The 27,927-nt window shown below is 48.8% G+C and overlaps 1 protein-coding gene across 1 annotated transcript in view; it reads right to left on the bottom strand.

Moving 5' to 3' along the window:
- Window positions 1-2,860: 2,860 nt before the first annotated feature.
- Window positions 2,861-27,927, bottom strand: part of LOC125947656 (uncharacterized) — a 64,035-nt gene continuing 38,968 nt past the window's right edge. Inside the window, exons 2-7 of the mRNA XM_049672849.1 lie at window positions 27,795-27,924; window positions 20,374-20,491; window positions 19,414-19,587; window positions 15,941-16,021; window positions 13,180-13,236; window positions 2,861-3,091 (exon numbers count right to left, since the gene is read on the bottom strand). Coding sequence (XP_049528806.1) covers window positions 2,861-3,091; window positions 13,180-13,236; window positions 15,941-16,021; window positions 19,414-19,587; window positions 20,374-20,491; window positions 27,795-27,924 — 791 coding nt within the window. The remainder of the gene's footprint in view (window positions 3,092-13,179; window positions 13,237-15,940; window positions 16,022-19,413; window positions 19,588-20,373; window positions 20,492-27,794; window positions 27,925-27,927) is intronic.

Below are 27,927 nucleotides of genomic sequence, written 5' to 3'. Positions count from 1 at the left end.
CACCACCTCACAAAAGCTCAGCAAAAGCAGTCTATCGAATGGCGGCAATTACAGACCAGAACTTATCCGAACCCGGCGATCTCACATCTCGTTTACCCAGACATGTGCAAGACAGATAAATGCAAAAACTGTGGTTCTAGAGCTAATCTGGAACATATGCTATGGGAATGTCGAGGCATAACAAACAATAATGGGGATGCAGCCTCTCGCGATTGCCTCCGCGTGCGCTGGGAGGCTGTGTTGCTCAGCTCTGCCCTTGACGATCAACTTTGGGCTGTCCAGCGGGCCGAGGAAGGCGCCAGGGCTCAAGAGCTCATGGCCGTCACCTAGGCGGGACCATTTGCCCGTCCCAGAAACTCGCAGGGCCTTTAAAAGTTATTTGACTGACTGACTGACACAAAAAAATTGCCTTAATAATATTTTCCCATTTTCGCATGCTTGATTTATTTATCCTTCAATTAATAATAGATTTAGCAAATTGAAGGTGTAAGATCACAAAATCATCATTATAATATTATTATTGTTCAAAATTTACGTCTATCCTTCACTGTATTTATTTTAATATTAAATTCATATTACTATTCCTATCCAGGCAAGGCTGACGAACTTAGTATAGACTACTTAATTCTTTTATTATCGCTTCATTTCTCATTTTCAATTATACATTTTCTTTTTTTATTATTTATTTATAAATAATTTATTTTAAATTTCTATTAAAATACCACCCGGTTCGTAGCCTATCCCCCACAATGGGTTGTGCCATTGATTGAGGCATAATCATCATCATCAGCGAGCTGCGCTTGGGCGCGGCCGGCCGAGGCTGGAGCCTGTGGCCGTGGACTGCGGTACCTAGGCGTTTTCCCACATTGGCGCCCGTAACGTGGGGGCCCGGCTGCGTTCCGGGATGGACCATCGTCGTGGGCAAGGCTGGAGGTACCCGTTCCACGGCTAGTAGTGACTCCAACCTGGCCATGGTACGTGACCATTTCCGCGGTGCGAGCTGCAGCTCTGGCGTTCGATGACGTGCGATTCCGCCGGTCCTCCCTCCGTCACCATCATCGAGCCTGTTGTGGGTCCTGGTGGTGGCGTGTAGAGCACTGCACGGGCCGATTTTTTCAGCCCGAGCCCGGCCCGGGCCCGTTTTGACGGTCTGACCAAAAGTTTTATGGTGAGACCCGGGCCCGGCCCGGGCCCGAAAATAATCTACGTTACCCGCCCGGCCCGGCCCGCCACCCCTTTGACTTAGGACCGAGCCCGGCCCGAGCCCGGCTTGAAACCGGCCCGAACCCGGCCCGAGACCGAAAAAGATCACCGAGCGGCATTAAAAAATAAAGAGAATGAAAGGAATTGAACACCATTTGAGCGGTCTGAACGCAAATACCAGCGCGCGAAGTTGTACGAATGACCCTGCCGAGTAGGATCGCCAGCAGTTTCCAACGGCGCGACCTTGATGCAGCCCAATCCACTTCTATCGCAGCGCCGCCACAGTAGTTTTCCACGTCGAGCGCCTCACTGCAAAGCATGCCCCGCCCCAGCCGCTCATACCACTCAAACGTATTCTAGTACACTATAGCCGAAGCGCAGCCACGACCGGTCGTGAGCGCAGTGCAGAGCATAGATGGAGTAAATGGAGAAAGAATGCTTCTCGTTCCTCCCTGGAACTGCTCTACCCGGCCCGGCCCGGCCCGGCCCATGCCCGAGCCCGTGTATTGCTCTAGTGGCGTGGTCTTCCACGCGCTGCTGCAGCTCGAGGCGCCGCCGTTCGAGAAGGGCATCGCCAGCGCAGGCGACTTCATGCGCGCGATCGCGCCAACACCACCTCAAGAGCGGCTCCGTCCCTCGGTGCGTGGTTCTCTGGTGCGGTGCGGTGCGGTGTGGTCTCTGGTAGCAAGGCATTGAGCGGTTGGCGGCTCCGTCCGGCGACCTGCTGTGTGCACTCGTCAGAACGAGGTCGGAGAAGAAAACTAGACCAGGTGTGCGCCAGGGGACGGTTTAAGGCCTTTCGGTTCCTGAAAGACCTCAACATGGTTTAGGGTCTTCGGTTCCATCAAGACCGCAACTCCGAAGCTGCACCACCTGGTCTGCTCAATCTTCGCGATGAGTCCGTCATGGAAGCTAGTCTGATTTAGGGCCTGCGGATTCCTGGAAGACCTCGGTGACTCGGTCTTGACGGCTCCGCCGATCCTCGTTCGGTACATAATCCGTCTCCAAGGTTCGCCCGCCGGAAGGAGTGTCATGCCGTCGCTGCCAGCCACCGTGGGCCAGTGCCGTCAACGCCATCGCAGCGCAGCTGCGGCGAAAAGCGCTGGCCATGAAGGAAGGAATGGCAGGAGCAAATGCTTGCACCCGCTGTGCCGACGACTAATTACACCACCCGCCGCCGACTCGTCGCATCTCGTTTTGTGCCTTGCGGTGCGCTCGCTGTGACGACTTGGCGGATTGAGCGAGTGATTTTGCTACGCGGAGCAGCGGTGTGTGTGGGCGTGCGTGCGTGCGTGCGTGCGTGCGTGCGTGCGTGCGTGCGTGCGTGCGTGTGTGTGTGTGTGTGTGTGTGTGTGTGTGTGTGTGCATGTGTGTGTGTGTGTGTGTGTGTGTGTGTGTGTGTGTGTGTGTGTGTGTGTGTGTGCGCTTCCTTTTAACTCCTTCCCTGCGCCCTGTATCGTAAGCAAATCGACATGTGTCACTCCTGCGGAAGACTCGGTCACCGCATGGACGTGTGCCCCAATCCTCAGGACAAAGTGTGCCGTGGTTGCGACGCCATTAACCCAGGCCCCGACCACCAGTGCTCCCCCCGTTGCAAGCTGTGCGGGGGAACACACATGACGGCGGATCGCAACTGCTGCGCACGATACAAGACCCCCTACGTCGTGACAAAGAGGCAATGGGAACGACACAGGGCCGCCGAAGAGGCGGAAGAGGCCGCCAAAGCCACCAGCTCTGCCGGCAAGTCCCGCTCGAGATCCAGGACCCGTAGCCGAGGCCGCTCCCGGTCCCGGAGCCGCACCCCGGACTCCCGGAAGCAACGCCGGTTGCGCAGTCGCACCCCCAGAAGGACCGCAACGAGAGACACCGAGACCACCGGGAAGGTGAGCTGGGCAGATGCGGTCACCGGAAAACGAGCACCAACCGCGAAGGCTGGCGACAAAACACCCGCTAAGACAGAGACGGAGATAGCTAAATTAACACAGGCGATACAAGCGCTGCAGAAGCAAATAGAACACATGCAGACACAGATTCGTGCAAAAGACAAACACATAGAACAACTCCAGCATGCCGTGAAAAGCGGTACTGATACAGAGGCCATGCAGGAAACACAAGAAGACCTCATAGAGGACGACGAGGTCGTATGCCCCGACACTAAACGCAGACCCACTCCCACAGAGACCACGCAGGAAACACAAGAAGAACCCATAGAGGACGACGATGTCGAATTCCCCGATACTAAACGCAGACCCACTCACGCCCTTACAGAAGCAACACGACGCAAGCGCACGCGCGCAGCGATACGCGACGCGCGAATAGATGCACTCGAGGCTCGCTTAAGCAATCTCGAGGAAACCATCATCGCGTCCATCACGCGTACCATCCAGCAGAGCTTGGAGAGCGTTCACCTCAGACTGTCCAGATTAGAAGCCACGAACAGCACGATCGTACCATCGCATAGGGAAGCGGCGCAACACATGTAACAACATATAAACATGGCCCGACACCCATCTAAACAAAAGCACACAATATGGCAGTGGAACTGCAGAAGTTACCAAAACAAGCGAGCGCACTTACAACAATACCTGAAAATGATCCCCGAACGCCCAGACGTCATCATATTGCAAGAAACGAACGGCCCCGCCAAACTCACAGGGTACCAGTGTATACCAAGCAAGGCGGAGAAACCAAACGTCACCACGCTGGTCAAGCGAGCGCACACAGCTATCGAACACGACACTAAAGTCAGAGACATTGAAAACGTCCTAGTAGAACTAATTCCACCACGCAAGACGCGCAACAGCATATTCGTACTCAACATCTACAGCAGTCCCAGATGCCGCCAGCACCGCTTCCATGTTCTCTTCAAACGGGCAATCGACATCGCCCAAGGGCAACAGCTTTTCATTGGGGGGGGGGGGGGGGGGGGGACTTTAACGCGGTGCACACGGCGTGGGGTTACAAGCATGATCAGCCCAAAGGCACGCATCTGTGGGCAACGGTGCAATACGCCGGACTCGAACTCGTCACCGACCCCGCGGCAACAACAAGGCAGGGCAACAGCGTCAGCACCGACACGACGCCGGACCTTACTTTTACGTGCAACACTCGCCAAGTCACTTTTGGACAAACACCGTGCAAGACTTGGGAAGCGATCACTACATCATTTGCATAACGGCAGAAGACGGCCCGCAGGAACACAATGCCGGTCGCCAAATGAAGATCACCAACTGGAATCAACTACGCAAACATCGTGACAAGCAACAGGTGGCAGACATCAAAGACATATAGACCAATGGACCGACCAACTGCGGCGGGACATCGAGCACGTGACGCAAACGATCCCGTCAAAAGCTGGGCTCGATACGATAGACTCCCGGTTACTGCACATGTGGGAAGCCAAGACCCACCTGCAGCGCCGATGGAAACAACAGAGACACAATAGGACACTGCGTAAACGGATAGCGCAGCTCAACAAAGAAATAGAAAAGCACGCGCTAACCCTGCAACGACAACAATGGGAAGAGAAATGCGCGGAGATGGACAGTCAACTCACCACGCGTGGCACGTGGCAGATGCTGCGGTACCTGATAGATCCCGCCAACACTAAGACCACACACATGCAAGGCATATACAAAATCATACACGCTTACGGGGGAACGGAACAAGAATTCTTACGGGATGCGGAACGCCTTTACATATCTCAAACGCCACCGCTAATACATCCGGACTACACGGGAGAAAGCAACGCCACCCTGGACGCGGAATTCTCCGTTGCCGAAATCCAGGCGGCCCTCGTCAAACTCAACACCAAGTCGGACCCTGGCCCCGATCGAATATCCAATAGGGCACTACGTAATCTCGATTACGGATCAATTGAGAAACTGACAAAATACATTAACGAGTGTTGGGCGCACGGCAAGCTACCACAGCAATGGAAAGAAGCAAAGATCATACTGATACCAAAACCCGGCAAGAAATTACAGCTAGAGAACCTGCGCCCAATCTCCCTCACGTCCTGCGTGGGCAAGTTGATGGAGCACGCATTTCTCAATAGACTCACGCATTACCTCGAGGACAACGAATTATTTCCAAACACCATGATTGGGTTCAGAAGACATCTCTCCACGCAAGACGCCCTTCTGCAACTAAAACACCAACTCGTAGACAGTCCGGGGCGCTCGACGAGAGCCATTCTCGGGCTGGACCTGAAGGCCTTCGATAGCGTTCGCCACGATGCCATATTACGACAAATAGACAAGCTAAATCTCGGACTGCGAACGTACAACTACATTCGAGACTTCCTCACGGGAAGAACAGCTCACATGCGAGTGGGACAACTCGACTCAGATAAAATCAACATCGGGAGCTCGGGCACCCCGCAGGGCTCGGTCATCTCGCCGATGCTCTTCAACCTCGTCCTGCTGGGGTTACCCGACCGATTGTTGCAAATCAAAGGACTGCACCACACGCTATACGCGGATGATATTACGATCTGGACGACAACGGGCAGCGACGGAGCGATCGAGTAACGTTTACAGCAGGCCGTCCAGTGCGTGGAAAACTACCTGGTGGGCACGGGACTCACCTGCTCGGCCGAAAAATCGAAATTGCTGCTATATAGACCGGTCAGAAAGGGGCGCCCACCTAAAGGCTACACCCCCCCCCCCCGGAAAATGAAAAGATCCAATTAACGGCATCAAACGACCTACCCATCCCGATGCTAGACAAGATTCGGGTACTAGGAATGATGATTGCACACAAGGGCGGCAATGGCGAAGCACTTCGCAAGATAACAGCAAAGGCCACCAGCACGGTGCAGCTCATCCGACGCATCACCAACAAACACGCGGGCATGCGCGAAGGCAACGTCATACGACTTATACAAGCCTTCGTTATTTCTCAAATAACGTACACGGCAGCGTTTCACAACTGGACGGTTGCAGGGCAGGCACGTGCTCGAAAAGCTCGGCATTACATACCACACGCAGCACGGCATCAAAGTGGAAATGCCAAGAACCATACGCGAGCAACTATACGTGCCCCCATTGCCTCGCAACATGCACCCCCAACACCACACGGGGAGACGTAAGGCCAGGGCACAACACATGAACCAAAGTTACTCCAACGACAAGGAGGCAGTCTTCACCGACGCAGCCCGTTATCGAGACAGGAAGAGTTTCGTGGCGGCAGTTACTAGCCACCGAGGTAACCACCTCACGAGCGTCACCGTGAACGCGACATATGCCGAAGCGGCAGAGGAAGCGGCCATAGCACTGGCCCTTACACAAACCAAGGCTACATACGTGATCTGCGATTCGCAAACGGCAATTCGCAATTTTTCAAATGGAAGCATATCGCAAGAGGCGTATCACATACTCAAGCGACATCCCATACACCAGGGAGAGGCCGACGTCGATAACCGAAGGCACTTGCTTTGGATCCCGGCACACACTGGACTGAGCACCCCCAACGAAGCGGCTCACCGCGTTGCTCGAGGCCTCACTCACCGAGCATCATCGGAGGAAGAGCCCCCGCGGGGTACTGGAAGCGTCTGGGCATGGGAGGATCGTTTGACCAGGTTCCACGATATCACGGCACACTACCAGTTACACAGACGCGTATACCAATTTCCCTCACGCTAGGTTAGACAGCGCGCAAGCAGTACACTACAGGCCATATAGTTTCACACTATAAAACCTAGAGGGAAATGTGGCGCTGCTGCGCCGTGGTATGCAAGGGAATGCTGGTATATTGTGGATTCGGATTGGCATCGTTCTTGGAGAGCCCGAACGCCTTGAAGACGCGCCTGGCTAGCACCGTTCCGTCTGTCACAATGATTCATTTCCTGCTAAAACAGCACGTAAAAAACTGCTTTAGCTTTATTATTACACAAAAACATGTTTTGTTTAATTTCAAGGACATACTATTGGACGCACAATTCTATGAAACGTAAAAGGTATCAGCTGGCCGCTAAAGTTGCAGGGCAGACGACAAGATTCTCGCTCGCTTTGGAATAACTTGTCGTCTGTTCTTGCTTTTCTTCGCTTGATGCTGCATTGTAGGTGAGTAAACTTTATTGAGAGATGTAATATGGGTGAATGAAAGCCTTTTATGTAGATTTTATTTTAAGAACGCGTTATTTGTGTAGCCATATACACGTTTTAGACGAAGCCTCGTACAACACCAGCGAACACAAGCCTCGCACACACATATCCCGTCATTCCCATGAGGGCACGGCAGCCCTTTAAGAAACTCGCATAGACGGTGGCGCCAGTTTACCCTCTAGGTGTTATAGTGAGAAACTCTATGCTACAGGCAATTACAAACTGATTCTTACATAAACCCAAGACTCATGCACACCATGTATCCAGACATGTACACTACAAACAGATGCACATCCTGTGGCGAGGTTGCCACACTTAATCACATGTTATGGGAATGTCAGGACATAACAAACAATTCGGGCAGTGCCGACACCTCCGTCTCTTCCACCGCCAGCCTCCGCTCGCGTTGGAAGACCGCACTGCTGAGCTCGAACCTGAGAGTACAGCTCTGGGCCGTCCAGCGAGCCACGGAAGCCGCTTCGAGACAAGGTCTCGGAACCGCGTCCGCGGCGGGTGCCCAGACCCACTAAAAATACGCCGGACTCAAATCTTATCAATTTGATAATAAAGTTTACGTTCTTCTTCTTCTTCCTTTAAATTTCTTCCTTTTATGACCCCCCCTTTATGATCTTTAAAAGCTGCCACTTGTTGCCGCAACCAAAATCCCGATCTGCGTGTGTGTGTGTCGTTGTGCGTCTTTTGGTGGTGGTGGTGGTGGTAAAAAGCATTTATTGTGTGTAAAGAGACGTGTGGGCCCCCCTGTGGGGCCCTGCATACTGGGTGGGATCCTTAGTCCGGGACCCCATTAGTCGAAGCCGCCAGCCTGGCTCTCTGGACCAAGGCCTTTTGGGCCTGGAGGTCTGACAAACCAAGCAGGGCTGCCTCCCAGTCCTCTCGGGTAGGGTTGGGGTTGGGGGTAAGGGCTGGATTACTTTGGCAGGCTCAGACCATGTGGAAAGTGTCTGCCACCTCCCCACAGTAGTGGCACGTGCCGGTGACCATTGCCTCAAAATGTTTGAGGATTGCTGGGCAGAGCATCGTGTTTGTGAAAAGCCGATAAAGAATGCGTTCGTTGGCCTTCCCCAGGCCCTTGGCGGGCGCTGGGTACATGCGATGTTTATCCTTATAACATTCTGAAATCTCCTTAAATCGAAGCAATAGTTCTTCCTCTAGGTGATTGGGGTTGTTAGGAGGTACCCGGGAAATGAGTGCTCGGGCAGCTGCATCAGCAGCCTCATTCCCCCTTACGCCCGGGTGACCTGCTGTCCATTCGATATGTTTAGGGGAGGGATCTGTGTCCCTCATACAGGTTCGCAGTATTTTCTCAGCAAGGGGGGTGACCCAGCCTGCCTCATAATTTCGGCATGCGCTTCGCGAGTCGGTTATGATATGTTTAGATTGAGAGTCGGATGCTGCTAATGCAATGGCTACCTCCTCCGCCTGTGTTGTTCCCGGTGCTCTAAAAGAGAGTCCGTCTATCTGCCTTTGTTCGTGGACCACCGCTGCCGTGGTGATCGTGGCCGTGCTCAACGAGCGCGTAGCGTCGCCGCCCATGGCGACTCGGCATCTCTCGTCGTCCGTGCCACCGGGTTCGACCGCCGTGCTGCCAGCCAGTGCAGTCAACGCCCTCACAGAGTCGACAATGTGGGAACGCAGACGTGAATGCGAATAGGAGCCAACCATAGACAAAGAGGAGGACGGACGCGCGAGCAGTGAGTGGTGCGAGGAACGCGCCAGCTGCGGCGACCGCGGCTTTTTCCCAGAGTATATATATATATATATATATATATATATATATATATATATATATATATATATATATATATTGTGTTTTTGATACGACTGCAGAAGCTGTTTACTACCCTTCTACCGAATTGAGTGCCTTTAATTCTTTGCAAATAAAACTCAGTAGCGATTATGAAACATAGGCGCACGTATAGAGTAAGATACACGCGGCAGTTTAGGTTTATATATATATATATATTGTGACGTCTCGGTTGGAACGACGTTTATTAGGCCCGGGAGCTCGTCAGCGAACCAGCGCAGCACACAGGCGATGATGATGAACACATATACAGGCGAAGAGGAGGATAGGTAGAAGTGTGAGGATGATGATGATAACATACAGATGAGGAAGATGTGCGTAATAAACGCCCACACTAATTTCCCCCCGACGTGAAAGCGGCCATCCTGGCCGGCCGTCAAGGTGTCGAGGCACGCCGCGTGAAGGGCTTCATGCGGGAGACGTGGACAACCTCGGTATTGCGGCAACGGCGGTCTGTGGGGGCGTCAAGAGGAGTGACGCGATAGTTGACAGGCGAAGTCTGTCCAAGAACTATGTACGGCCCGATAAACCGTGGCTGGAATTTTTCACATAAGCCAGGGGTGCGAACAGGAGTCAGGAGCAGGACCTCGTCACCAGGTCGAAAAGATACAATGCGATGGCATTCGTCGTAAATATTTTTCCGGTCTTGTTGTCTGGCCTCTGTGTTCAGGCGAGCAAGCTGGCGACAGTGGTCGAGTCGGGAAATGTACTCTTCGCACGATGATAGAGATGTATTAGCCTTGGAGTTGAAGAATGAAACGTCCAGAAAGAAAGTAGGGGAGCGTCCATAAACGAGGTAAAATGGCGAGTAGCCAGTTGTGCGCTGCAATATATATATATATATATATATAACCGTCCAGCGAGCCACGGAAGCCGCTTCGAGACAAGGTCTCGGAACCGCGTCCGCGGCGGGTGCCCAGACCCACTAAAAATGAAATTATGAAACATATTTAAAAATAAATTATGAAACATAGGCGCACGTTGGTTGATAAGAAATACATGGGAACCGCAGCCGTGGTCTAGTGGTTAGGGCGTCCACCTCGGCTGCGGGAGGTGGTTCGTTCGAAACCCGCCGCCGGAGACCCAACCGGTTATAAAATGGGTACAGACGTGACCCTGGCCTGGCGCCCGGCTTTCTTTCTGGGGTGTGCGTCTGGGGGAGGCCTCGCAAACCCCGCCCTTGGGCTATTCCTGTAGCTCAATAGTTTCGAACTGTTCTAGCCTGAAAAGGTGGTCCTCGATACGTCGTGATACTGTCACGTGGTTCACAGGTTTTCACAGGTTGCTTCTGTGGTTCCCGCAGTTTATTCTGTGGTGGTCCCACCTTCGGGTGGTTGTACGTTCGTGCCCTATATATATATATAATATATATATATATATATATATATTCGACGCAGCACTGCTTCGCACTTCCGCAGTTTTCACGTACTAAAGAAACGCAAGATGCTTTTTTCAATAATCAGCCTCATAAGACCATACCTCACTTTTTTAACACCCATTTCCCTGTTTCTTTCTTACCTCATGTGGGTTCATCCACTTCCTTGCACAGAATATATATGTGGTTGCCCAAAGTATCACAGTCCAGGATATGCTCATCGAGGCTTGAAAACCAATTTCAACCCTCGATGCCAATGAGCATGTACACACATGCATCATCGGCTTCAGGCAAACTGTCATCGTGCATTCCAGTCCCGAAGTCCACATACACATGCATCATCGGCTTCAGGCAAACTGTCATCGTGCATTCCAGTCCCGAAGTCTACATATCCAACCACTTTGTCGTCCACAAGCTGAACATTTTTCCTGATTGACATGCAATCGACAATCAAAGTACAGTACAGTCTCCGTGCGGCATTGGGCAAGCTTTTTCAAGAAAGATCCTAACTTTCCTACGAAACAACGGCTTTGCTGACACGGTGTAGTAAACAAGTTGGCCATCCATGCGCATCCTGTAAACAGGGTAAGCATGTTCCTTGCCTTTCGTGTAGCCAAGGGAAGTTTTTGAGCAGATGGAAGGACTTGCTGCTTTTCCTCATAGGAAGAGAGTTCGGCTATTATGGGTCACTGCTTGCAGTCTCCGCATTTACCTAGCCTATGCACAAGTACATACCCTCCATGAACTGTGCGCCAGTCATTGAAACGTAAATTTTTTTTCGGAGCAGAATTAACATTCATTAACTTCAACAATTGTCACCTCTCGGCCATGTTGACTGCGTGAATAATGCGGCTAGCGCTTCCACCGTTCCTTGTGCACTCCGATTGGCGACTAGTCGCTTCTTCCAGTCTGCGGCACCACTTAATTGCAAGATGCGCATTGCAACACCACATTTGACATCGATGACGTAGGCCAACCACACACACACACACACACAAAAAAAAAAATTTATTCCTTTTATGACTCCCCCTTCATGATCTTCAAAAGCTGCCACTTCTTGTTGCCGCAACCAAAATCCCGATCTGCGTCTGGTACTGCAATTCCCTTGCATGTGCGGCAAGCTTGGATCTGAAAAAAAAAATGAAACTCAAGCTGTTCAATCAATATTTTTACAACTCTTGGTGGAGCAAATTGAAAAATTTCCTAACGGAGCAAATTCGGGCGTGAGCGTAATGCGAAGCATTCGTGATTTATGGAGACCGCTTATATGAATATCCAAGCTAATATGTTATTGTAGTGTTAATGGATGTTCTGCTCCGATAAAAATGAACGTTTCAATGACTGGCGCACAGTTCACGGGGCATACCATGAAGCCGCAGTGGCAGAGACCCACATGCCCCTTTGCCACGCAAAGGGCGTGTGGACCACTTTTTGATGGGCAAAGGTTAGCCCATCAAAAAGTGGTTGACTTCAAGTAAATTAGTGTGACCAAATGCTTGTCATGTTGCACGTCTTTATGTGGTCTTGCAGAAGGTGCATTCCAGTGTTGCTATCGAAACAATATCGCTCTACGAAAAACCATCTTTATGGATAGTTAATGAACTCAGGTAAGGTCATCTCAGTGCGCTGAAATTGCTTCGAATATTCTTCGCTCCTTGCGATGTGTTTTTGATACGACTGCAGAAGCTGTTTACTACCCTTCTACCGAATTGAGTGCCTTTAATTCTTTGCAAATAAAACTCAGTAGCGATTATGAAACATAGGCGCACGTATAGAGTAAGATACACGCGGCAGTTTAGGTTATATCTTGCGAAGGTTCCCATGTATTTCTTATCAACCAAGCTACCCTCAGTGACAACGACATCTTCCGTAAAGTAAATACAGGATGCCGCATCAAGGTGCCACCATACCACGCTATGTTCCTTCGCAATGTAATTCTCACAAGCATTGTGAGAATTACCAGTTGACAGTAATTAGGCTGCGAAATAACAAATAGTACCTGAATATGGACCCTCGGCGATAGCTTAGTGGCCAGAGAGGAGTTCTGGGCGAGTCCGCTAAGCATAGTGAAGTCTTGCACTGATAGACGCGGACATCGCAATAGGGAGATACGCCAGACGTAGACTATGTGTCATGTACTCCAATTTTTCTGTCCAGCTATCAGCGCTAAACTTTTCGCAAAGCTTAGTGGTACCAGTTGGAAGTAGGAAGCCACTCGGAATCTTAAATAAACAAGCACTTTGCATCCAGAATCAAATCTGGGAGCTCAGGCGCAGCACCGCAACGCCCCAGCCACACCACAAAGAATTGACATCACTCTCTCCTGCTGCAGCGAATATCATGGCCACCGGTGTAAGTGAAACAAGCGCATTATTCCTGAGATGCTAACCAGATACTCTGCCGGGGAGGGAGTACCACTGCTTGATCTAGCAGCGCGTGTCTCCTTATCGTGTCTAACTGCGGCCCTCACGAATCTGGCACTAGTGTTTGTGTTCTGTTATTATACACTTGTCTACACACTTGGCATTATTTAAGTGCTTGTTTTGTTAGAAGCAAAATGCAATCTGATCAGAAACTGACATGACTAATGCCATCACGCGCTTGTTATAATTCTACTGAATTCCTTGCGCAAGAGAAACTTGCTGAACTGGCAGTTTGATAAGCTTTACCTTGTCTCGAAGAGTCTCTGGAGTGTCCATTGTGGCGTAGGAGAAACGGGCACGACGCTGCAACAACATTTAAATTTGCGTGCGCATTTAAAGAGTCACATCTTGTTCTGCCACCAATAACTAGCACATGAGTACAACAGAGGAGCGACAATGTTATTCAAACTAAAAAAGTAGAGCAATTGAATGCACGAGGATTTAATGTACACGGAACGAACGCTGATGTCATTCAAGAGCGGATTGCGAAGAGCGGCAACACCACCTTATATATACAGGGCACTGACTGCGCCTTGTTTATCTCTACCTCCGGTGCTCTGCTGCTTTCAGGAATTTTGCTACGATGGGCTTTCCTAACTGCAATAATGTTTAGTTCAAAAATGGCAATAGCATTTTCTTCACTTTTTAAGTTTGTTACGAAGCTACGTGTCAGAGCGCATATTATGTCTTGCATCCTTACTGCACAACCTACGTGTCCTATTGTGTCTGCAAAAATAAGCATCGGGTAAATTAATGTAATTTAAATGTTGAAATGATAAATAATGAAAAAGCAATAGGTCAAAATACCTGCCGCAGGTGGGTTTACTGCGCATACAAATTTTGAGATGCTTTTCTTTTTCAGATGTTGCAGCATATACATTTTCTTTTAGTATATAACCAAATTTTACCCATCCTTCTTATTTCACTTCTCCATTTTTTTCGTAAATTTCTGCCGATACGCTACATGCAATTACGAGGGGCGTTCATAAAGTTCGTATTATTGGCATAAAAAAAGAGAGACAAGTCACCGAAGTTTTATTGGAAGTTTATTCCTTCTGTACATAATCTCCTGCCAAAGACACGCACTTCTGCCAACGATGCATGAGCTGCTGCATTCCAGTGCTGTAGAACTCTTCATTTTGAGACTTCAGTGCTCTGCTGCTTTGTAGAGCTCGACTTGAGCGATGACTTCTTCGTCGTCCCCAAAATGTTTCCCGCGCAGTGTGCTCTTATGCGAGGGAAGAGGAAGAAGTCACTTTGTGTGAGGGCAGGCGAATATGGCGGGTGAAGCAAAATTTGGTAGCCTTAGGAGGCTGAATGCGTAGCTGTCACATGTGCTGAGTGAGTCGGTGCATTGTCATGGAGCAGATGGACGCCTTTCGTGAGCTTTCCTCTACGCTTCTTGATAGCACCTCGGAATTTAGTGAGAAGCTCGCAATAGTACTTCGCTGTAATAGTTTGGCCTTTGCTGGCATAATCTGTGAGAAGAGCACCGCGGCAGTGCCAGAAGACGCTCAACATGACCTTCCCTGATGACGGCACAACCTTGGCCTTTCTTGGCGTGGGTGAGTTTCCGTGCTTCCATTGTTTGCTTTGAAGTTTAGTTTCAGGGTCATGATTGTGCACCTAACACTCATTCATGGTTATCAGGCGTTCAAAAAAGTCGTCAGGGTCGCTCTCGCAAAGCTTAAACATTTTTGCGGCTGCTTCCTTCCGCAAATCTCTTCGCACTGGCGTCAGCAAACGCGGAACCCAGCGCGCGGAAACTTTTGTCATATGCAGCTGGTAGTGAAGTATGTTGTGCAACAGTTATTCGCCGGTTAGCGAGTGCGAGAGCCTCCACTTCTGCAGCAATTGGTGCTTCACCATCGAGTGAAGGGCGCCCACTTCGTTCTGCGTCGTCCAGGCTTGTTTGACCACACTGAAATCGTCTGCGCCATTTGACAACAGTGTCATAGGCTGGGGCATTGTCACCGTACGCCGCCACCAGCTCGGCGTGAATCGTCTTGGCATCTTGTCCCTTCCAATTCAGAAAGCGGATCACTGCACGTGCATCGACTTTCCCGATGGGTGCTGCCATTTTTGTTTTGGCCCCCTAGCGGTGTTGAGCGGTATTATATAGAACACTAGTTTTATATTATACTAAAACTGGACAGACGCGCGCTCATTTTGATGCATATTGTGCACGCCTTTTCTAAATCTGTCGCACTGATAATACGAACTTTGTAAACGCCCCTCGTAGATGTTATATGGCTCTTTTATTGAAGGATACGTTAATATACTCGTAGATCCCATTCAACTTAGTTTGGAATTTCCGGGTCTACACACTTCTGTTGTATTTTGTTTTATTTACTAATAATAAACCTCTCCTATTCTGTTATTCGCAATGAATGACAGTGTCTCGAAAGAAACATACACCACATGGAATTGACATCACGCGGAAATGGGAAGGCTGAGACAGGGCAAAACAGCCTAATGGGTGGCGAGAATTCAAGCAGCTGAGCTCAAGGGGCATGAACGTTGCCGATAGTTACTTAACAGGCACTTTTGGTTATTTTACGTGTAATACGTGTTTTAAGCTCGTCGTAGGTTGCAAGCTATAGAGTGCATGGTGTCATGCACTCATGCATGTTGTCAATTGAAGGAAACATACCTGCAATATTTGCTATGTTTTTTCCACTCCAACTGAAACACGGAAGAGTGACGATCCATTTCCTAACATCAATGCGAGCAGTTGCCTACAGTAATTATTGCCTCAGAGACAATGGGAAGAGCGTAGGTTATTTGTGGAACAATGAATAATAATTTAGAGTTCTTTGCAGGTGAGGCATGTCAATAAAGTTTGCTTGCCTGCGATGGCGAGAAGTAGAATGAATTTCTTAGGTTTTCTACAAACCTAGCGACATATCACACTGATCTTATCAGCAGGTTTTACTTTTCATAATGTCGTACCCGCTCCTCACACAGTTCCTTTAATAAAGAAAATGCAAAAGTGAAATACGCTTACCCCTCCGCTCTTGGTTTTCCACAGTTGTTGTTTGAACAAGTCATCGACTCCTAAGACCTCCCAGTCAGGATTGTCGCACACCTAGAAAAGGCAGCCAGTCAATGTGGGTTGACAACTTAAAAAAAAGCACTTCAATATCCTGTCCGATTTTGCTTTCATTTCACCATTATGTGCTACATTTTTGGTATTCATGTGTGCGTGTTCGTGTGCGTTATCGGGTGCGCGTTTGTGTTCGTGTGCGCGTGTTCGTGTGGGGTGAGCGTGTGTGTTCGTTTTTGTGCGTGTGTGCGTGCGCGTATTCTTGTCTAGTCCTGTGCACGTAGCCTTACAGTCTATATACAATATAACAAAGCATTTGAAATTAACGCGCCTAAAGTGAAAAAGTAAGGTTTAGGAAAAGATAACTGATTTTAAACAAGGATCACAACCAATCCGGTAAAAAAAGCGTTCAATTGAGCAAAGATGGAATCAGTCATTTTAGCGTTGTATAACCAAGGACTATTGTTAGTACATGAATATATTTGGCTGTAAATACAACGGTGCCAAAGCTGCCCCATTTCATTATCGCAAGAAAACCGAGATACAAGTTTCGAGGTGTGTCACACGAAGACGAAATGTGCGTGCATCGTTTCCCGAAAGTTCCTTGTCACACCTAAAGGGGTTGCATTGTTTCTAGTGGGATATTAATTAACCACTGACAATTTACAGTTACATGGCTTAAAACAAAATATGCACAAGCTCACCCTTTAAAAATACCCCTCGGAGTAGAGTTGTTGAAGATACAATTTACCTCGTACAGGTCCACATAAAAGAACACCCCTCAAAATGGTTTCGGAGGACTACATACATACTTCACGGGTATACAAGCATAGAATGCTCACATTCTCACATAACAGCGCGCGCTGCAACATTCCCTCGTGACTATGTACAAATTTATTTAGAAGTTCTCCAACGTTCCCTAAGGACGATATGCAAATTTACCTAAAATTGTTGACAGTTTCTCGTTTCCGTCGACAGCAAGAGGATAAAGCCATTTTTGCGGCTGCTTCCTTCCGCAAATCTCTTCGTGAGAGATTGGAGTGATTCAACATCCTGGGATACGACGCCCACACAACATACCAGACAAGGTGCAACGAGGTGTACCAGACGAGGTGCAACAGAGAGCGACTTTGATAATAAATTTCCATTAGGGAAAAGGCTCTCGGGACGTCGTCTTTATTCCCGGCGACTCGCCCACTGATTTTTTTATAAATTTTCAATATGTTGCTGGTGTTTAAAAAAACTTTTCTTCGGGCAGGCGCTTTCATAATTTAGCTATGTACGTTTAAACTTCGATTGGTTGAGTATATTTTCTGCCCAAGCAACAGCAAACAATGGTCGTTCCAGATTTTCACCATTTAGCCAGGCCACATCACCATTTATCCAGGCCACAGTGCCGCTAATTTGCTTTCCGACCCTGCACACAGCCAAATTCGATTACAGCTGGTTCGGTTCATTTCCAACTCATGCATTTACACTAATTTCGTGAATTTTGAAAGAAATTTCGGGAGCCTATTGAAAGAAACAACTTGGTCCAGTTGGTTATTTACTCACGTTTCCCCGAATTCCCGTTTCCCCAGAGGCACCCACAGGCAGTGGGTGCCTCTGTGTTCCCAAACCTGGACCGCACCTTTAAAACTGCGTACTTCGAGCACGAACAAGCGCCGGTTCTCACAAAGGGAACTATCATGTTTTAGAGCACCGATTTTAGGCGCCTGTTTCTGATTTGAGCGTCGCCGTCTCTCGGCGTCACCGCGCGAACACGCTCATGCCACTCCTCACGCTTTTGTCCCCGTCTTCTTCACAGCTGGCTCCGATGCCATGCCAGCGTTTCCATACTGCCCCTCACGCTCGTGCCACTGCTCGCGCATTCGTCGTCGTCGTCTTCCACGGCTGGTTTTTATGCCGCTCATTATGCCAGTGTTCCCATACTGTCGCTCCTTATGCGAAGGCGCTGACCGGATTGATTCACTGCCAGTCGGTGCTACGATATCGGTCTCGAAATTTTTTGCCAGAATTTATCGCGAAATTAAAATACCTATAGAGCTACGCTCAAATCGCTAGACACACTGACCAGGCAATATATATTAAGAGCAAATGCAATAGAGGTAAATAACCTGCGCACATCCATGTTTTAGCAGCACTATACGTGATGGTAGTCACAAAGTTCGAAGAATATTGCGGGGAAAAGAACCACTACAGGTATTTAGCATCCGCACATTTAAACAGTTAAACAGCAACTATACGGAACAGTAGGCCCGTTATGCGGTCCCGCATATCATTGGACGAATAGTGAGATAAGAAATAGAGGTACTTAACCTGCGCACATGCATGTTAGCCTCGTTCTATCAGTCCCCAATATCCGTATTTATTTTCTGAAATCATGACAGACTGATATACAGCAACACGAGTCACAGTGCGGAGTTACCTATGAAGGTCGAAAACAGTCCAGTATTTTAGCTGTAGCTGTGGAGCAACGCCCTTAACAAGTGATTGTACCTTTCGTACACCCGATACGAACAAATACTCGCCTTTTTAAACATCTGGCTCGCTTTAAAGGCTCTTCGTCTTCAAAAAGTATTGATGTGGCTTGGCAGGCATGCCGGAAGTTTGCAGGCACAGCGCAACCATTTCCGCAGTTTCGTCTCTAAAATCCTTGAGACCAATCAAAATAAGCTAATCGTCAGCAAGACCCCTTTCGGCTTCGACAAAACACCTAGTTTCTATACCACAAACGAGTACAGCAATTAGCTAGTAAACCACCGGGAACCTGGATGTCGTACCCATACAGTGTTGCCAGAAGGTACTTCATAATCTGTATCGAGTATAGTCAGAACTAACCGGTAACCTATCTCGTGGCCGCCAAACTGTCCCCTTGATAATGGGCCTGCCGTACTACATAATAACGACGGACCATGCCACGGGGCACATTAAATAAGTGAAATTACCTACGCCACTGCCCCGTGGTTGGGCACCTTGCCCGGAGCGGACACAACGCGGGACGGGACCGGTGGTGCGACGGGTGCTGCCGGGACGCCCTCTCGGCCCATATATGAGCCGACTCCGACGAGCCAGACGAACACGCCGGTAAGGGACGTAATCCGCTTGCTCAAGACCAAGGCCATATTTTGTAGCGATGCGTTATCCTTTATTCTATGCTAGTCTTATCCACCGCTCACGGCCGGCTGATCCAGTTGAAAACGCGAGCGGACCATCGCTCTGACCACTGACCATGCGCGAAAAGCACGAAAAGGCATTAGCATCGGAAAGGCATTGCTACAAAATACCGGCCCAACTTGCGGGCAATCCAATCTTGTGGGAAATCACCAAACTTCCCACGTATATAGTTGACGAGCAATAATAGCAATATTTGTGTGCGGCAAACTTGCCGCCAGATTTTGGAGCTGTGCATGTCTGGAGACGTGGCCACTTACCTTACTTCGAGTAGTAGTCTGTGAGGTCACATTCAGCGGTTTCCTCATTTCGGAAAGAGTTCCGCCGTTCGCTACTGACATTTTGGTATATAAAGTGGCGCCGACACTGAGAGCTGGCATCAAGACTGAACCATGAGGAAGGTTAGGTGCCTGGGCACTCTCAATCCAGGTTTTCTGAAAGTGGAGTTATAATAGAGGTAATAAAAACTACGGTAATTTCTGCGTATGAGAGCGAAGTATGAAATGGCTATAAACGAGGCCATGGGCATCACGAAATAAGTTTCTTACGCTACTGCTCAAATATGTTAAAATTTTACGAGTATTATCGGCCATGTTCCCCGGTGTACAAAGAACTAGACACACCGGTTTTACCTTTGCTGGAAACGGGGACTTGTTTTTCCATAGTGTGGCTTAATTATGAGCTTTAAAATTGTCAGCTATCACTTCTCGATGGCGACACAGCCAGCAGCAGTGGTCAAATAAAACAATAATGGTACTAATGGTGGCGGTCGGAGAAGAATATTTATCATTTGCACATGCATGTTAAACAATCAATATGCGTGATGGTAGTCCAAATCTTGGCCAAATAGTGCAAGGAAAAGAACGTATTGGGGAAGAGAGGCTGTAGAGTTCGTTCGCTGTCAGGTCAACCTCACCGAAACTTTCTATGAAGCGATAGCGGATAAAACAGTAGCAAGTTTGATTACTGTACTTTAGTGCGCCGTCGCAAAATAGGTGCCTGTGATTACCTGTCATCTAATTCACTTTGGCAGGAAAAAAAACGGTAAGCGCGTGCATATAAGAAAGGGCAGTGTGGCGAATATGGGCACCTGTATTAGGCCACATGGTATGCCCTAGCTTACAATTTGCTTCCCTCGGTGTCAGGCACCAGTACTTGAAAATCACTAAATATTGTGAAGATTTTGAAAATATGAACTTTCCGTTGTGTGGCAAACATACCATGTCTTGCCTTCCGCAGACTGTTGGCAGCTCCCAAGCTGTTCCTCCCACAAGACACGTGGAGCGTCTGCCTCTGTTCCACTCGTAGGTTTCGGCAACAAAAATGAGAGCAGAGTTCCTAAAAAAAAATATTTGCCACGTATATTGACACATGTGAATTCGTCGTTTAAGAGCAAGGTACGACTCGCCTTTGGGTACGACAAAATAACATGACTGGAACAATAAATTCTCACAGAATTTTCATTCTCTCCCGCGTACGTAACGCTTACGCCCACTTCTTGGAAGCACCAGCATCAGTCTACGAAGGCAGTACAACGCATCGAGTGTGCCCGTCGAATTCTTTGCTTTTCACGGGTGACATGCAAGGTCGATCCACATAGGTCGCGAAGCTTCTGGCGAAAAGCAGGTTCAGAACCAATTGTCACCGACATCAGCAAGGGTGGTTATGGGAGCAGCGATTGAAGCGCGACTATTTTTGGAGGGAATAAACACTGGTAAAGAAAAAAAATCGTTTTTTAAATGAAGCGACACGCAGTTAGATTCATTCAACGAAAATAAAATTGCTAATCCATTTTATATACGCATGGTGAGAAAAAAAGGAGACTCTATTTTACTTGATCATTATCAATAAATACCTTTTTTCTGCGCCCGCCGTGAAAGCGCCCGTCGATAGCGGTGGGCTTTGACGCCGCTATCACTTGCAATGCAATTCAGCTCTTGGGAGTGCGGGGAAAGGCGCGCTCCTGAAGTTCACCTGTTACAGTATCTACCTGGGCCAACGTATAACTTGTACGTTCCCCACAAGGCAGCCCTTTCATCAGCGTCGCTCAGATGGCGACAGTGGTCGACACCGACGGTGAAAGCTGACAAGCGTCGCGAATCGGGAGTGCGCACCTTTGGATGTTGCCACGAGGCAGCGCCTTTTATCAGCGTAGGAGGTCATCAACCCTTTTCACAGCAAACGAACCAAAGAAATCCTAGCTCTGTATTTAACCAAAGCATTCGACAAGGTCAAGCACGAGGCTATCACGGAAGCCCTTTCAAATCTAGGAGTAGGCTAGCGAACCCACACCTACGTCAAAGCCTTCCTATCCGCTAGGACGGCGGAGATACGTTTCGGGTCACTCACATCCGACCCCTTCACACTGGGAAGCAGGGGAACGCCGCAAGGATCAGTACTCTCACCCCTCCTTTTCAATGTCACGCTCATACCCATGGCACAGCAGCTCGAAGGAATACCAAACCTATCGCACTCCCTATACGCAGACGACATTACACTCTGGGTAACCAAGGGAAACGATGGAGAGATCGAACACCTACTGCAAACTGGAGCAGACATAGCCTCAGAACACGCCAGAAAGATAGGATTATCGTGCTCCCCGCAAAAATCGGAACTTTTCGTCATGAGATACAATCCACGAGGCCACACAAAAACCTCAGTCCCGATAGAAATATACGTGGACGACACCCTAGTTCCCGAGGTCCAAACGATCCGGATACTATGTATGCACCTGCAAAGCAACGGCAAAAACACAGTGACTATCAACAAACTTACGGCATGCGGGAACCAAACCAACCGTTTGATCCGACGCATCGCCAACAAACACTTTGGTATGAAGGAAGCGGATCTTAGGCGTCTAACCCAGGCTTTCGTGCTCAGCCGTTTCTTGTACTCCCTCCCATATCTCAACCTGTATAAAGCGGAGAAGGAAAAGGTAAACTGCCTCATAAGACAAACCTACAAGGTGGCGCTCCACCTGCCGAGATACACATCCACCGAGACACTCCTGAAAATGGGCATCCACAACACGTTCGCCGAACTAGTTGAAGCACACAGAATAGCCCAATACGAAAGATTAACTAAGACATCTGTGGGAAGACACATCCTAAGGAAACTAAACATCCCGTACGAGAGCACTTAAACAATCGTCGAGCGCATACCCAGAGACGTCTTCAGTCGCCTCAGGGTCGACCCAATCCCGAAGAACATGCACCCGGAGTATCACGGCAAACGGAGGCAAGCTCGGGCCAAAGCACTCCAGAAACACTACGCAAACCACGAGGAGGCGGTCTACGTAGACGTAGCCGAACTCGGAGAACGCGACGCTTTCTCCGCAGGGGTGGTAGGAAACGACCTCAAACCAATCACCGCGCTCACCATTTTCGTAAGGCATGCGGAAGAAGCGGAAGAAGCCGCGATAGCAATAGCTATCACAAATACCGCAGCCAAAATAATTTTCTGTGACTCCAAGACGGCATTGCGTAATTTTGCCAAAGGCAGAATCCACGAACCGGCGCTACAGATCCTGAAGAAAACACATTTCACGCCCCGCCAGATCAAAATCATCTGGATCCCTGCGCACTCGTCCCATCCCGGGAACGAAGCGGCTCACAATTTAGCCCGAGGACTCGTCAACCGGGCAGTGAGCCAACCGATCCTGCGAGGAGCAAAAGAGCGCATGACAACCTACCACGAAATTACGCAATACTATAAAAACGAAAGACTCGAATACCCACCCCCTGACAAATCCTTAACCAAAAACCAGCAGGCAACGTGGAGGCAACTCCAAACACACACCTTCCCCAACCCGTACAAACTATCCATAGTCTGCCCAGGAATATACTCCCCCGAATGTAAGCTATGCGAGGCCGACAAAGCCGATTTAGCATACATCTTGCATGAATGCCCTGAGCTCAAAGCTAGAGCCGAATGGCAGCTATCCAACCGAGAGCAGTGGGAGGCTGCGGTGACCAGCTCGGAACCTGCGGTTCAACTGCAGGCCATGACCTGGGCTTTAAAAGTCGCCGTAAGACACGGTCTGACGGCCACCTCACGAAGCCATCAAGACTTCCCACATGTAATCGCATCAATAATTTTCTGTTGACGAATTAAAGTTTTTACCACCACCACCACCACCTCAACAGCGTCGTCCAAACGGCGACTGCGCCAGACATCGGCCATGACGAGTTAACCGGATTGAGGCGAGAGGCCAACTTCCAGGAACCGCTACCGTGGGAGCGACAACGAATTCGGTTTCCCGGCAGTAGAGATGGGCAAAACGGCTCACTTCAGTGAGCGGCTCGGAACGGCTCAGCTCACTGAAATGAACCGGTTCATTTGAACGGCTCACCGGAACGGCTCACTTAAACGTGTAACCTGTGTTATGCATATTCTATAGTTATCTGGCTTTGAAAAAAAAACAATATATATATTTGAAAAACAACAATTAACACGGTTAATTATTTATTAACCGTGTTATTGGTATTTCGGTATGTTTAGAGATTATTTTTACATATATCAAAAGCGTGAATGAGTAGTTGTAATGAAACTTTCTTTTCAGATATTGGGGATAAAATGGTTATGATACTGTGACAGGCTGAAAGCGACGTACTTTTTTCAGAAAAAAAAGATATGTAACTTCATTGTCATTACAGAAGCTTGTCTGTTTTTGTGCTACTTTAAAATCAACTTTTAAACTTCAACTTTTAATCAACTTTTTAAAATCAACGTGGCGGTAGTCGGAGTTGTACGAATACAGCGAAGAATACACCAAAATAACAACACAAAATGATTGTACATTATATTTCAACTTTATTCATTTATTCACATACCTACGTTCACTATAATATGAGTAAGCTGTAACGCCATGCAAAATGAATGTAGAAATCATTTCTTGCAGTAATATACAAAAATCACCCGAAAGATCCACAATACTGCCGCACGTACCTCTCGTTTTTTTTTTCTCTTGAGTGCACGCGCGATACTGGCGATCATACCATCATACGCCAAGACAAAAAAAAGGAATGAAGTTCTATTACAAATCAACAGATCATTGGCCTCGTTTTAATGACGTGCTAATGATACACGCTCAGAAAATGCACTGAAGTGGATGTCATAGGTGACATTGTCATGACTACACTAATTAGCACAAATGAACACCAGGACGTAAACTGTACGTTCACCTGTTGTCTTTAAAGACACGGAAGACCATCTTCGAAGTGTTATTGGACCAGCGCACGATGTACGATCGGTGAGAGTCGTGAGACATCGTTCGAACAGCAGCAGGCAACGAACGGTACCATCCTTTGCCCATTTAGACTTCTTTACTTCTCCCCTCGGTGGCATCGGGTGCCACACCACAGGACGCACAAACAAACCAAAGGGGCTGCTGCGCACACCACTGCGAACGAGTACCAGTAGCGCTAGTCTGCCCAAACCGGACACCATTCGTCGGTCAGAAATCGAAACCTCGAAACCCAGCAGAAGACCCAGCTCTGACGGAACGGTTCGGCACGGCTCATTCAAGGAGAGCGAACCGGCTTCCTCACTCCGAAAGAAACGCCGCTCACTTAGTGAACCACGGCTCAATCGCTCTTCAAAAGAGCGGCTCAAAAGATCCGGCTCCTTCCTGAGCGTTTTGTAGGAACGGTTCCTCACGCTCAATGAACGAGAGGGAGCCCAGCCGGCTTCCTTTCTCCGAAAGAACCGCCGCTCACTTACTGAACCACAGCTCCCTCGCTCTTCAAAAGAGCGGCGCCGGATCTCTTGAAGAGCGAGGGAGCTGTGGCTAAAAGAGCGGCGCGCTCAGGGGCGAGCCGGATCTTCTGAAGAGCGAGGGAGCCGTGGCGAAAAGAGCGGCTCGCTCCTGAGCGCTCAGGAGCGAGCCGGTTCTTTTGAGCCACTCTTCTGAAGAGCGAGGGAGCCGTGGTTCAGTAAGTGAGCGGAGGTTCTTTCGTTCTTCGGCCGAAGGCGAGGGGGTGAAGGCGACTCTTGCGAGGAAGTGTGGGAGGGCAGTTGCTTTCTCGTACTGCTAATAGATGGCGCGGAAGTCTCACCCAGCAGAAGACACGGCTCTGACGGAACGCATCGGCACGGCTCTCTGAACGCGAGAGAACCGGCTCCCTTTCTCCAAAAGAACCGCCGCTCATTTTTACTGAACCGCCGCTCACTCGCTCTTTAAAAAGAGCCGCTCACAAGATCCGGCTCGCTCCTGAGCGACCCATCTCTACCCGGCAGACCACGCAGTGGCAGCAAAAGACGAGCGCGAGGGTCTAACAGTAAAGGGGGTTGGGGGTGAACACGACAACCCCTCTGATTGGCCGCACCAAAGTCAGCTGATTCCCCAGTCGAGTCTCCTAGGGAAGACGAAGGGATTAAAAGGGGAAACCCGTGGTGCAGAGGAGAGGGGGGTCGACGTGACCTGATAGGAACTGAGACGTTGAATGTGCTCCGGATGGAGTGGGCTTCCGTACTCAGAGCCAGTGTACATAGTGTAAATTAAACCGTTTTCCTATTTCCTTCTACTGGATGTACTCATTGATGGGCTGGTTGATCCCTGGCCACCGAGAGCCGCAATGACGAGCACTCTACGTTCTCTACGCCTAAAGCGTTCGTCGGGCTCCGAAGAAAGTATGTTCTGTGCAGCGATGCGATTTCGACACCCCTACGGCTGACTTTTTCCTGCATCGCTTTTCGTGCAGTAAGCTCGGAACGCCCACCAAGTTAAATGGCGGGGCATTTGAATATACAGCTCTAATAACAGGCCTCCGAAAACAAACTTCGCGCCTATGGATCAAAATGACGTCACTTCTGTTTTTAACGGAATAACGTCAAATTTTTTCTTCCGCCGGAAGAGTTCCCTCCTCATACAGATGGCGCTAAGCCCCATTACCCGCCGATAATCCGCCATGTTTTGAACGTATGGGCTTCTATGGATGCTTCGCTACCAGTTATATTTACCTTGTGACATGTGCAAAAGTTTCCACTTCTTGACGGCGACACAGCCAGCAGCACTGGTCAAACTATACAATTGTACTAATGGTGGACGCCGGAGAAGAAACAACAGAGGCATGCACGATTTGCACATGCATGCTAAAAATTCATACGTGACTGTAGTTAACATCTTGGGCGGATAGTGCATGGAAAAGAAGCAATTGAGGTATTTAAAAGAGCCCTGAAACACTTTCAGGGCAGTGTTCCAGGGCCCTTTTAAATACCTCAATTAATCACGTATGAATTTTTAACATGCATGTGCAAATGGTAAATGCCTTTATTGTTTATTCTTCTTCTCTAACTAATCATAGAACGCCCTGAAGTTCATCGTCCTACGGATCTCGAGCTGCAAAAATGTTATGGAATCCTTTACCTCTAAATGGATTTATCGCACCGAGAGCCGGCTTTCCGCTAGCACGCTGGAAGCTACACCGCGAAGAAGCTAAGAGGGCGAACCCTCGGCGATAAGCTGAGTGTCGCGACGGCGAACGACTCGTCGCGACACCCTGTCATAGCCGCGGTAGACTACGCTACGCAGCACGCCGCTACCATCTTGGAGGCCACGCGCAGCAGACAGCTACACTTTTTTTGAGATTGCAGACATAACTCAAGATGAGCCCATATCTATTACTGAGAGTGTTTTCGTGAGCACGTAATCAGTTAACAGCGTTAGTCGGCCAACTGCTTTCGACCAGCTTTCAATAACATTGCGGATGCGAACGCTACTGACGAGAATGTACATTTCTTGCTGCATCCAGTGTAATACTATTTGACTCACATGTTCACAGGAGCCTCGCTAACAGATAGGCAGTGTTTTTCATTATCTTCAAATAGCGCTGCAGGGCACCTTTAACACTGGCACATGAATCTTTTAACAGTGGATATCTGCGACGGTAGCCAAACTTGTACGAATAGTGCAAGGAGAAAAAGTATATATGCACTTGGATGCTAAACCGCAGCTATGCGTGATGGTAGTCTAGTAGGACAAATAGTGAGAGGAGATGCAATAAAGGTATTTAACATGCGCACATTTATGTTAAACAGCACTATACGTGATTGTTGTCACACAGAAGAATAGTGCGAGGAAAATAACAGTTAAACAGCGACATTACGGTACATAGTCCCCTTATGCAGTCCAGCATAACATTGGACAAACAGTGCAAGAAGAAGCAATTGATATAGGTATTTAACATGCGAACAAGCATGGTAATCAGCAATTATGCGTCACGGTAGTCAAATTTGGACGAATACTGCGAAGGAAAGAAGCAATACAGGCAAACAGCAACTATGCGTGGTGGTAGTCGGAGTTGTACGAATACAGCGAAGAAAAGAATAGAGGTACGGAACATGAGGACATGCATGTTCAAACTATGCATGATGGTAGCAGAAGTTGGATGAATAAAGGAAAAGAAGCAATAGAGTTAACGCACGCATTATTTAGCATGCTCACATGCAACGCAATTCGCATGCAACAGCAAATCTACGGGATAGTAGTCCCGTTATACTGTCTAGTATAATGCTCGACGATTACTGTGAGGGAAAGAAGCAATGCAGGTATTTAACATGCACGTTAAAAAGCAACTATACGTGACGGTAGTCATGGCAGGAAAAGAAGCGCACCATGCATGCACCATGTTTAAGAACTCACATCTCACGCTCGATGTCTTCGGCGATTTGTCTCCACTTTGTTGGCTCTAGTTCAGCAATGGCTGCGAAGTATCTAAATGGTTGTGCTGAAGGTTGGTTTGTGCTCATGAGCTTGCGCACATACTGCGTAGCTA

The sequence above is a fragment of the Dermacentor silvarum genome, chromosome 8 (genome assembly GCF_013339745.2).
Source record: "Dermacentor silvarum isolate Dsil-2018 chromosome 8, BIME_Dsil_1.4, whole genome shotgun sequence".
Lineage (NCBI taxonomy): Eukaryota > Metazoa > Arthropoda > Arachnida > Ixodida > Ixodidae > Dermacentor > Dermacentor silvarum.
The sequence above is the reverse complement of the archived record's forward strand: the minus strand, read 5'-3'. Positions and strand labels throughout refer to the sequence as shown.